The sequence below is a fragment of the Thermobia domestica genome, chromosome 5 (genome assembly GCF_964235325.1).
Source record: "Thermobia domestica chromosome 5, izTheDome1.hap1.1, whole genome shotgun sequence".
NCBI lineage: Eukaryota > Metazoa > Arthropoda > Insecta > Zygentoma > Lepismatidae > Thermobia > Thermobia domestica.
In genome coordinates, this window is record NC_137458.1 from 299,538,281 (window position 1) to 299,550,975 (window position 12,695).

Here is a 12,695-nt window from a genome sequence, read left to right on the forward strand (position 1 = left end):
TGTTCTTTTCCTCCCCACTATTTTTAACACCTTCTCATTCGTTTTTCCGTTCGATCCAGTTAACCCTCTCACTTCTTCTTCACACCCACTTTTTGAAAGCCTCCGTTTTTTTTTTTTTTTTTTTTTTAATACATCGCTTCTGCACAACGTTCATTGTCTGCCCTATAAAATATAATTCCCCACACGAAGCATTTTATGAGTCTAAACTCTTTATTCGAGAATAGACAAAATAGGATTTTCTTCCTAAATGCCCATTTTCTCAACCCTATTCTTTCTTTTATGCTACGTCCACAATTCAAGTCCTCACTAGTACTTAACACCAGGTATCAAGAATTAGTTACCCGGTCTATTTTTCCCTCCTACTCCTACATTTTCAGTGCCATGCCGTAGGGGTAGCGGGGCAATGGCCTCGGGCGCCGAAGCAAGAGGGCGCAAAATTCTGGAGGAAAAAAGAAACGAAAAGAAGTAAAGAAAAAAAGAGAGGAAAATTTACTTGGAATATTTTAGATCAACAGCAGTATTTTTTAATCTAATATTATATTTGTCCAGGGCCAAATTTATACTTTTTGCGTCCCTAGACACTTGCTAAAAGTACTCCACCCGTCTATTTACATCCTTTAGGAAGTGGTCCTATAATGTTACGCATGTTAGGAAAATGCATGTGTACACATATAAAATGGAGGAGAAAAGAAATAAAAAGTGCTCGAAATCAAGGGAAAGCAGTGTTTACTTTTGAAACTTTTCTCACGCTTCGCGTCAACCATGGCCTCGCTTCGCGGCTGGTCTATCAATCTCACTGACATGTGCGGGACCGCCGTCGTATACTCCTGCCCCGGGTGTTGATTTTCCACAACATGGCACGTACGGCACATTTTACACCAACTGCTTCGTTGCAATCACCATAGCTTCGGTCTTTATATTTTCATCATGATTGAACAGTTTGAAATGAACTCTGAAAGATACTTAGTACCCACCTTGAACTGGTATTTTGTTTGAACTACTTTGACTAAAGGGCACATCTTAATAGAAGTAGATGAGGTTCAAAATTTCAGCCAAAAATACAGTGTCTCATGATCCTGTCAAGTTATAAAGATGACACCTGGTATACAAATTCATCATTAAAACTAGGGGAACACGTTTCTCCCTGTTTTCCGTTTCAAGGGAAGAAGAAAAACCACATTCTATAATTTCTTTCTTCACATTTATAGCAACGTTGCACGTTTGTGATCGCGTTACAGGGAAACGGTTGAACAGTTTGAGATGAGATGTGAACATACAAACACTAGCGAAGTTTTGCAATACTACCTTATTTCTTATACTTTTTCAAAGTACTTTGAACCACACATTACACATTTTCCCATTCTTTGAAACCAGTCGTCGAAGAAATTCTGCCATCTTTCGACAGAGATCTGGGCACATTTATCGTCCCAATGCCTTAGTAGGGCATCACTTGTAAAAAGTCTTCCTTTGAGTCTGGTCGTCACATGGAGGAACAGCACAAAGTCACAGGGAGCGAGATCTGGACTGTACGGAGTGTACTCTAAAAGGTTTAGTCCAGTGCTCGCCAAATACTTTGAGCAAACTTTTGAACTTCGTGCAGGAGCGTTATCGTGGTGAAGAAACCATATGTCCATCCTTGAGTTTGGACGCAACTGTTTGAGAGCTGTAAAAACATTAGGCAGACATTCCTAGGTATACCACTTTCTTGTGACTGTTTCCTGTATTTCTAAGCCAACTCGCTCGACAAGTCCTTGCACACTAAAAAATACCGCCACTATTCTCTTCTTCACTGATGTGGACTTTCAAACAGCCATGGAGGGGGGAGGGTCTCCTCATCTTCGAACACCCACACTTCATTTTGAGCCTTGGTCGTGGTCGGGACGTCATAGTAACAGAGCCAAGTGTCGTTACATATCACAATACTGTTCACAGAGGAAGATTTTCCATTTTAATTTTGTTTTCAACATTTCACGTCACCATGAAACACGGTGTGCCATCTGCAAGTCATGTGGTACCCAAAGGGTACAAAGCTTTCTAACTCGAAGATGATCGTGGTAAATTGCACGAACTGCTGGAGCATTAATGCCCAAGCATCCCTCTATTTGATGGCATGTAACCCGTCTATCTGTCTCAATTTTCTTTACTGCAGTAATGTTTTGTTCAGTCACAGATGAAAATGGCTGACCTGACTTTGGACCGTCCTCAAGGCTCAGATTTCCTTTTTAAAGCTGGGTCATTCCCTGTGAAACCAACAAAGCCCACAACCTGACCATCTCAGATTGTTTTTTTTTAGTAACATTTGTTTATACCAGACCGAGTTTTAATGTATAAAGCAGTTTGCAACACTGCATTTAATGTAATAATAATAATAATAATAATAATAATAATAATAATAATAATAATAATAATAATAATAAACGACAGCTATTGTGTGCAAGCTGGAAAATATTTTGTTTTTATAAAAAATAACGTACCACGAAAGCCACAGGAGTGACGCTTCCGCTTCTTATTCCTTATTAGTGATATTTTAAGGCCATAAGTTTTATATTTTGCCTTGCCCAATCATATAATTGTTTTGGTGTTATTATCTGGTCACTATAAGGTCTTTTCAAATTTGCTCTTGCAAGTCTCTTTTAAGTTTCCCGAGTCCATCACACATACTTTTTAAATGTCCAGCGGCAAAAAAAACATTCAACAGGTACGGAAAAATCGCTATAATGTATCTAATATTGATGAAGTTCCTGTGATTTTTGTAATGAGCTGCTGCTCCATCGGAGAAATAGAATAATTTTGTTCAATCTTCAGAACCGAATTTATATCTCAGAAAGGTAATAAGTATTTTCTGCAATAGGTGCCCTAAAATTGTATCATGTTTGAGACAATCATATCCGACGATCACATTGTCAGTTAAAACTGTAGACGTGTGGGGATTTCTGGAGTATAAGCAAAATAGTTGCTTGACCGTTATTCCAGTGGAAACCTTGTGACGCTTCTAGGAAAACGAACGAATAATTTTCTGCAAAATCGGAAAGAACAATGCACTGTTTATCAAGAAGTTTTTCTTTCAGATCCTTAAGATATGAATATTGTTGATGAATAAGTTCTTTTGCTTTACGAGCCATGTAGTTAGTGCAGTTAAATTCTTGCTGATGTTTTCTGACAGGTCAACTCTTTGGAAGTACAGTTAGCAATTTTACTTGCACACTTCTATCCGCTGTTCGAATTTTTTCTTTCATTATAATTTCACTTTCTGCTGCATTTTGCTTCCCATACTCTGTAGAAATGTCTAATAATTTTGTGATCCTTGGGGCTGCGGTTCGGAGATTCTAACGCACTGCTCAATATCACTATTTCCAGCATCGGTGCTGCTAATCATCACACACACTGTTATTACAGGAGTCGCACTCGCATCACAAGGTGTTGCTAGATTCTTACTACAGGAATCACAAATTTTAAATCCATCTTTTAGCGATGAACACTTTGAAATCATCCACGGCAACATGTTTCTCAAATTTCTTTTGACATTCCCATGACCTTCTATATTAAATGCATTGCAGCAAACTGTCATCTTGAATCTTGACGATGACATTATTCTGATATAATAATTCGTTAAATAAGACTGACCATTGGAACACTGACTTAACAGACACCACAGTCAAGCTTCTGTTTTCAAGTACAAAGTCAGCACCAGCACATAAACACCTCAATCGTACATTTGAACGCGTGGACTCAGTCCCCTATCAACACATTCCTCAACTAACGTATCCACACCTCTCAATCTTCCAAACCTTTCTGTAGCAGATGACTGGGCAATCTATCATGCTGTTGTGCAATGCTACAGTGTTGCAAACTGCTTTACACATTAAAACTCTGTCTGGTACAAACATATTGTTACTAAAAAAATACAATTTTATTGAAAGTTCCCATTACTGTCCCAACTTCTATTTCCGTTACCTTATAGAGTAAGCTTGTGTGTAAATTATGTGCAAGTTTTAGAAAAATCGAACATATGCATCCTCAAAAGTTCAAGGTCAAAAGGTCACACTGGGTGACCTTAAATAGATATTCTTCCAAAATTAGGCATGCGATATATCGTTGGAAAGCTTATTTTATGCTCTTTCAAACGAAACAAAAATTGGCTCTCTACGCCAATTAGATCAACAGCAGTGTTGTCCGAAGGTTTCGTGTATGGACGATTTTTCGTATTTTTGAGCCCCCATAATTCAGAAACCTCGCCACACAGGAAGCTACAACTTTGCACAATTCCATATCTCGACCATGCCTACGAAATACTAAAATTTGGTACAAATCTAAGATGGTCGGGTCAGAAATCTGTTTAATTTGTTGATTTCACATGGAATGACCCAGCTCTCAGTACCACCTAAATATCGTTGTACGATGAGGACAATCTTCTCCAAGCACAGAAGTAATTTCTTCTGAATGCCGATCAACACTTAAACCACGTGCAAAATTGCCCGGTATTGAGTATTTGACCACGATGACCTCTCCAACTTTTTTTTATTTATTTTTTTTTATTTTCACTAACACAGCTGAAAATCAACTGACACTGAGAAAATGACTAGAGCTTCTACAGTACAGGTTTGGACATGTCTAAACACGCGCTAACTTAAAACTCCTGTGATGTTCTGTTCTGTTCTATTGCAAAACTTTCCTAATGTCCTTTGTATTTATTTATTTATGCAAGGTGATAAATATGCTTTACGCATCGGACTGTTAGCTCAAGACGTTTAGAAACAATGGACTCTCCTTTGTAACACGGGTTTTTTATTGCTTATGCACTAAGTCAGCGTTTCTCAACCTTTTTTCCTTTGGGGCACACCAAAGAACGTTTCAAACTTTCGCGATACCTCTACATGTGTCTTTTTTCCTAGATCAAAAAGCAAACACATAAAATACATATAATACATTATTATTATTATTATTATTATGGAACGACTATGAGATACAAATCTTACAGCGCTGCACAGCATGACAAGCAAACTTTCCAGCTTTAAACTTAGAAGACAAGTGTGACATCAAGTCCATTGGTGATAAAATTTTATCTTCTTTTAAAGATAATTAATTTGCGGAAGATATCAGAAGACACTAAAAATCTCGCGACACAGCGGTTGAGAAACACTGCACTAAGTAATTTTTGATCTTGTTCGCGATCAGTTCTGTCTACCTTGCTGGAAACTAACTTCTCCATCTGTTGGTGTGATTCATTGTATTGTCCCATAAAAGAAAAAGGGGACTCCAAAGTATGTTTAATATATATCACTGTTTAAGAATGAAAATAACCCAGGATCAATTATCCAACTATGAACTGCCGTTCTATTCAACTTGTTAGTGGACAGATATGAATCAAACTAGGTGATTGTTAAACTATAATGTAATTATTATTATTTTAACACTTCGCTGTCTCGTTCTTCTTTACCACACAGTTCGAGAAGTCAAACTAACGCATGGGGAAATAATTAGGTTTTCAGTGAAAGAAATGGAACTGATCGCGAACAAGATCACCTTGCAGATCGAAATATTGATATTACTAGTGTAAAGACAAGAAAACTCCCACGGTACAAAGGCGAGTCTACTATTCTTACATAATACGCACCCTATAGCTTCTATTAATAATAATCAAGAAATTTTAAGCTTATACTGCAAGATGCGATGTAACTACACCGGAAGTTTCTTCACCATCGCTGATCAAAATGCTAGACATCCGTCGAAATAGTATGGCTATTTACATTCTGTCAAGAAAGTACCGGGAATTGGTCAGTAAAATACAAAATATGCATTATTCATTGAAATTTATGTATCGCCTTCAAAGTAGACCCCTTCTGAAATAATACACTTTATCAACGAATAATCATCAAAATATTTTTGAAACGCATTTTCCCGAATCGACTTCAGTACCCGCCGCGAATTCTCCTTGACGTCTTCTATCGACTGAAAATGGATGCCTCAAAGTGGTAATTTGAGTTCTGAAAAAAGTGAAAAAGTCAGCCGGAGCCAGATCACGGAAATACGGTGGTTGTTCGAGAAGATTTGTTGAGTTTTAGACCAGAAATTCGTTTACTATGATAGCTTTGTCAGACGATGCGTTATCGTGGTGTAAAATTACTGAGTTATGAGTTTTCTTTCCACAAATCTGGTTGTTTTCGGCCAATTTGCGCTCTCAAACGCCGCATAACGCTTAGATAATATTGTTTATTTATTGTCCCACCTTCTGGTAAGAATTCCGAGTGCACAACACCGCGATAGTCGAAAAAGAAAAAAAAACTCTCAACATCACCTTCACTTTTGATTGACTTTGGCTTGCTTTTTTCGGTTTCGGCTCAGTTGGAAGGCGCCATTCCGAAGCTTGCTGACAGGTTTGCATCTCAAACTCGTACACCCATGCTTCATCACCACTTACAATGCGTTTTATAAACGTGGGGTCGGAATGGACTCGTTCTAGCATGTCTTCAGCAACCCTTACACGATTGAGCTTTTGCAGAAAATTCAGGTCTTTCGGCACTAGTTGAGTGGCAACACATTTCATGCCCAAACAACTCCGTAAAATGGTACGAATTGATTCGTATGACACACAAACTTCAGTTTCTCTCAACCTTAAACAACGATTTTCAGTCACCATTTTCTTTACTTCAGCAATGTTAAGTTTAGTTGAAGTTGTTGACGGTCGACCAGAGCGAGGCAAATCTTCCACCACCTCTAGACTGCTTTTGAATGCACTGAACCACTCATACGCACGTGCTTTTGATAAAGTAGATTCACCGTAAGCCTTATGTAATACTTTTAGTGCTTTGGCATTCGTCACACGTAATTCCACTTGCAATACAAAATTTCAGACAATTCTTTGTTTGACAGTTTTATCCATTGTAAAAATCGTCCACACACACTTGTGATGAACTGACAGATGGCGCTCAAACTCCGCGTGAGCATAGAGACTGAGGGCAGTTATGCTAACGTAGCGGCAAGAATTTCGACGCTCCCTTTCATTGGGATTTATAAATGTACAATTCCCGGTACTTTCTTGATAGAATGTACTTATAAAATATCAAAGCTTACAAGGTGAACCTTTGATTAGTAACACTGTCACGTTCTACTTCCTTCCCATATCAGATTCTATTTTACTTCAACTAATACTTGGAAGTTCTTCTAACTATTCTATTTATTGCAGCTAGGTGCTCATCAATGGCACATTAATTAATTAAATATGGACGAAATCGTTACCACCACTTTGACTCAAAATAGAACTTGAGGAATCACCTTTATGGTTCATCTGCGTGTGTAATACATGCCTCTGCTCTACATTTAAATGGGGGTCCGCAGTGGCTTACTGGCAGAACGTTCATCTCTCGTGTGTGGATTTTCTCGGGGTTCCCCTGTTTCCTCCCACTTTACTCATTCCACCATTGCATTCATTTCTCATTATCGCCGTTCTATTCAACCTAGCCGGCATATCCGGGGGACGTAAAACTGAAAGATTTAATTTTTTCTACATCTAAAACTTGTTTCTGATATTAAAGAAATATGAAACGGTAAAAGAGATGCAGGGTATTTTAAAAAAAGGGCGCAACCCAAGAGATAAGCATGTACAGTCTTCAAAAAATCTTGGCCACCCACTTTGCTTTCGAAGGTCGTATTCTGGCAACTGTTCGTAGAAAATCCTAATATTTTGGATCTAGGTAAAGAACTCAATTGAGCAAAGGAAATCCACGTTCGTTTAATTTAATTACAACTGTAGATAAGAGTGCAAAGATTTCAAAGACAGCTAGGTGGCCATTTTCATTTTTTTTCTTACTGTATATTTATGTCACTATAATATAATCTGTTGGCAATACTGATATCTGTTATAAACAGTCGTAGCCTGTGAAATGATGTTGCTCTGACCCATCAGTTTACGCTTCTGTATATTCCAACAATGATGTCTTTTCCAAAGACGAACATATATTTATTATTCAGGCGCATCTTGTATTCAAATTTAACTAAAGTGTGAAAGAGTTTCAGTTAAATGTTCCTGTGGCTGATGCAGAAATGTTCAAACTCGGGGACCCAGCTCATTTATTAACAGGTTGACTGCCAAGGTGATTTGAGGGTACTGCTCCCAGGAGACCATAAATTTCTTCTTACCTTTGGCTCAATTATGGATAGCCATGTCACATTTTTGTCGCGGTATCTTGCTTTTCCCCAAATGTACCAATGGGAGCCGAGCACCATATGTCATGCTCATGGTCTCACAGTAATTTGTAACAATGAGCATCATATATGGTGCACATGGCCCCACAGAAAAATAAGGTGAGCACCACATATGATGCTCATGGCAGTCAATCTGTTACGCATGAGCCTTGTAAGTGGAGGCTCGCAAAATAAGGAGAGCATGAGCAAACCACAGCCCGATCTGCAAGCCCTATTGAGAGTTGTGTGCCAATACCCATTAGGGTTAACGAGCCTGGCCACATTGAGGTTAGCGAGCCCGACAACCGCTGAGGTTATAGTGAGCACGGCCCCATTGAGGTTAGTGAGCCCGAGCCCTGCTAAGGTTAGTGGACCCGGCCCCACTTAGATTAGCGAGCCCGAGCCCCGCTGAAGTTAGTGAGCGTGGCCCCACTGAGGTAAGCGAGCCCGAGCCCCGCAGAAGTTAGTGAGCGTGGCCCCACTGAGGTAAGCGAGCCCGAGCCCCGCTGAAGTTAGTGAGCGTGGCCCCACTGAGGTAAGCGAGCCCGAGCCCCGCTGAAGTTAGTGAGCGTGGCCCCACTGAGGTAAGCGAGCCCGAGCCCCGTTGAGGTTAGTGAGCGTGGCCCCACTGAAGTTAGCGGGCCCGAGTTTAATAAGATTAGTGAGCTTTAGCTTAACTGAAGATTATAAACCCTCCCGAGTTCGGATGAGTGTGAACTTTCTTGAGAGTAGTGAACCTGACTAGGAGAGAAAGCTCCGATTTAAAAATGGCTACCTCTGTTATTAGTATAAACAAACATCTGTACATTGAGTGTCAGAATGCTGCAGTTTGGCAGCCGAAATATCGTCAGAAAAATCAATTTAATCCACTTAAGTAAGTAATTTATAATTTTCATATATAGAAGTATGCACAAAATATGAACCTAGTTGGGGGCACGGTGGCTCAGTGGCAGAGCGCCTACCTCTGATGCATGGGGTCTCTAGTTCGATCCTCGGACAAGTACGTTTGTGGTGGATAACACTGTGTTCGAGGGTTTTCTGGAGTACTATCGTTTCCTCCCACTTCTCATTCCACCAACTCTTCCATCATCATTTACTTGCTTTAATCATCGTCTTCTTTAGCCTAAAGGGTATAATCATGGGATGTTAAACTGAAAGAATTTTTCATTTTACGAAGCTAACTTACTATAACTGTGATGTTCATAGTAATCTTAATCAATTGTTCCTGGGATTAGGATTAGAAATTAGGTTTTTATGCATATACCATCTAGGCCATGTTAGTCAAATATGAGGGATGACGTACTCGGGAATCACACTAGCTGGGGAAGAAGAAACAAGTGGACTAAGAAGAAAGCAGCCTCGAATCAGTATATTAGGCATCATCACGGCATTTGTCTACTGTGAATGGGGAAAACAAAGGAAACTCTCACTCCCGATGACTGGCCTGAAAGAGCTTTTATATTTTTTTTCGACTGAGTGCCCCCACCGGGAATCGAACCCGGGACCGCTCGCATCAAAGGCAAGAGCGTTAGCAACTACGCTACGTGGGCCACTCAACAGTTCATTGTTCTATAGAATGTGTCTATTGAAAGTTTTAGCAAGATAACTCAACTGCCCGTATTGCTGATAAAACAACTGTTATATTCCAGAAATTATTTGGTGATCATTTGATTTTTTAAAAAAATGTGTGGCTCCCCTCGATCCCCAATGTATATATCTGGTGACATCTCAAAATTGACTAAAAACACACAGATACTTGAAATTGCTGAAGTGATCACAAACATAGTAAGTGAACAAACATTTCAAGTCGAAGTATCTCCTGCAAAGCGTACCGTAAAGGTTCGTGTATATCTCACATCATTTGTATTATTTTTATTCCTAGCTTATGTAAAGTTTTCTCTGTCAATATTTAAGTTCAAATCAGAAATACAATATAGGGTGGTGCTGTTTCTAAAAGACCCTATAAAATTCATGTGTTTCAAAGTTCTTCAAGGATTGCGACCGACCGGATTTAACTTATTTGTTCATGGACAGTACATCCGTCCACACAATCCTCATTTTTGGGTGTTCAGACGGAGATCTCTATCTTTCAATATAAGTAACTTACCAATTGCCTGAGTTAAAACTGAATATTTTGAGCCTTCATTGGGAATCAAACCCAGCACAAACGTCGTAACCAGTTAATAAAACTGAAGGACTCACGAAAAGGGCAAACTTATTGAAGTTTCAGTTAAATACTTCTGCCATTTTTCATTTGCATGGTCACTCAGAAGCAAATAATAATTAAAAAACCATTAAAAAACCACCATAAATACTTCATAGAAAGCCTAAGATATACGAATCATCAATCTTACCTTGCAGACAATCCCTTTAAAGCAGAATCCAAAACCTCTGGAGTTTTGTCAGTACCCTGTGGAATTGATTTCGCTATTTCCTCAACATATTTATCTTCGGGGCACTTGTCGTCTTCAGAATCAAACTCATCTTTCTGAAAAATATACACATAAACAAATAAGTAAATAAAATTATACTACTATAAGAATACAATTCGGTTTATGATTATTATTATATTACAACTTGCACTACTGGAAAAAGAAATAAGATCAAAATTGTATTTGACAGGCCATTACAGAAATTCACTTGGTAACTTTAGAGTTATTTGAAAAAAACTGTTTGAAGTAGAGACGATTATTGAAATAACAAAAGCTAAGAACTTGTGCGCTTTCAACTATCGAATGAGTGAGAATTAAGAAAACCACCGAGGTCATGTGACTCAGTTCTCTCAGAGGCGAGATAGAATGGTCAGAACGGCTTATATTGTGAAGGTTGAAGCTGTATGATGGATTCAAGCCCCGGTTGTGGTTTGGAACACAACAGTAAGTAACAGCCTTACGCCCGTATCCACAAGGAGGTACGGTGAGCCATCCCCATAAAATTTTCACAGTAGACTTGCAAATGAACTATAATATGGTTGGATCTGCCTCCCTCCCACATTTTTGGACTGGTTTCAGGCCTGTGTTGCACACAGATAGGCCCAACCACTTTAGGCTAAAGGATATGGATAATTAATGGAAGAAGATGACAATGAAATATTTAGTGGAATGACAATGTGGGACAATCCCACGGACACGATGTCGTCCACCACAAATTCAAATGATCCCGGATCGAACCAGGGACCCCTCGCACCTGAAGTAAGTGCTCTACCACTGAGCCACGGCGCACCCATAAGTTTGACAGTTTCAAATATAGGCGTATCAAAAGTGTAGAGCTGGTATAGTCAACTTTACAACGCTGTCTGTTATATCGTTGATCTCCATTCAATATTATTAAGTATTCTGCCTTTCAGCAGGTCCTGAGACTAATGAATTTTTTTTTTTTCAATTTTAGATTTAATTTCCTGGAAATGTTTCTTCCATGTTTTCCGATTTTCAGCTTCCTCTTTTAAATCAAAATATTTCCTTATTTCTCAAATCATCGCTCAGTTGTGTTCTTCCTATTCCTCGTTCTCCTTCCACCTTTGATTCTATGGCAGTATGAAGAAAACAATTTATTCACAAGATATGTCCAATCCAATTGACCTTCTTACGACAGATGTTGGCTACAAGTATCCTCTTCTCTCCTATCCGTTTTAAAACATTTTCGTTTGTCGCCCTCTCTGTCCATTTCCTCTTCTCCATCTTCACCGAACACAACATTTCGAAGCTCTCTAAAAAATTTCTTCTCTAACTTCCGTAATATCCAAGTCTCTGAATCATGCAGTACAATACTTCATTTATAGCATTTGACCACCTTTTTCGTAAGTCCAATATTGAGCCTGCTAGTTAAGAGTGACCTTTTCTTTTCACGCAGTACACACATTATCACTAGCTGGTTAGTCCTTGGTTAAAAATATGGGATAATTATTCCAGTCTTACAAAAATGTTATACATAGCAGGAGTAAAAAGAAATAATTACATTATTTTCACAAACTTGTTTACTTATCCAGCCATTCAACTTTTCAACTAACTCCTTCACAAATTGGTCAATGATCACACAGCAACTCGAAAATTACTGGAGAAACAACGGACCAATATTTAACCTAACACGACTTTTAAACATGAACAATCAGTGTTAAGATGTAAATGTGGCTAAACTAAAAGAGCCATCTCATTAATTACCAAGAAAAGAAGATAGATCACAAGTTGGCTACTGGAATATCAATCATGACGCCAATCATTTTATAGTCATTCATTATCATTAATCATCCATTTCCTTTAGCATACCGGACATAACAATGCGACCTGACATGGCCAATTGATACTCTTAAGTCATAACTTCATTCACTATACGTTGATAATGATATTGCAATTTTCAGAACATAAAAGTACTTCTTAGCTTATAGCATCAACATCTAATGCCCTAATTAAATACTGTAAGCAAAAGAAAAAAATTTTATCTATAATACCTAACACTAACCTTATTATCTTTCTATTTGCATGCTTTTCGTTCAATTTTAGTTCCCTTGCTGTTGTCTT

At 38.6% G+C, this 12,695-nt stretch overlaps 1 protein-coding gene and 1 non-coding gene across 2 annotated transcripts in view; both read right to left on the bottom strand.

Moving 5' to 3' along the window:
- The window catches only part of Cds (CDP-diacylglycerol synthase), a gene marked incomplete in the record, with an annotated part of 193,108 nt that overhangs the window by 177,741 nt on the left and 2,672 nt on the right, over nt 1-12,695 (bottom strand). Inside the window, 1 exon segment of the mRNA XM_081760359.1 lies at nt 10,536-10,669. Coding sequence (XP_081616485.1) covers nt 10,536-10,669 — 134 coding nt within the window.
- TRNAQ-UUG (transfer RNA glutamine (anticodon UUG)) lies at nt 9,659-9,731 on the bottom strand. Its single transcript has one exon. It is a non-coding gene; the product is annotated as a tRNA-Gln (tRNA).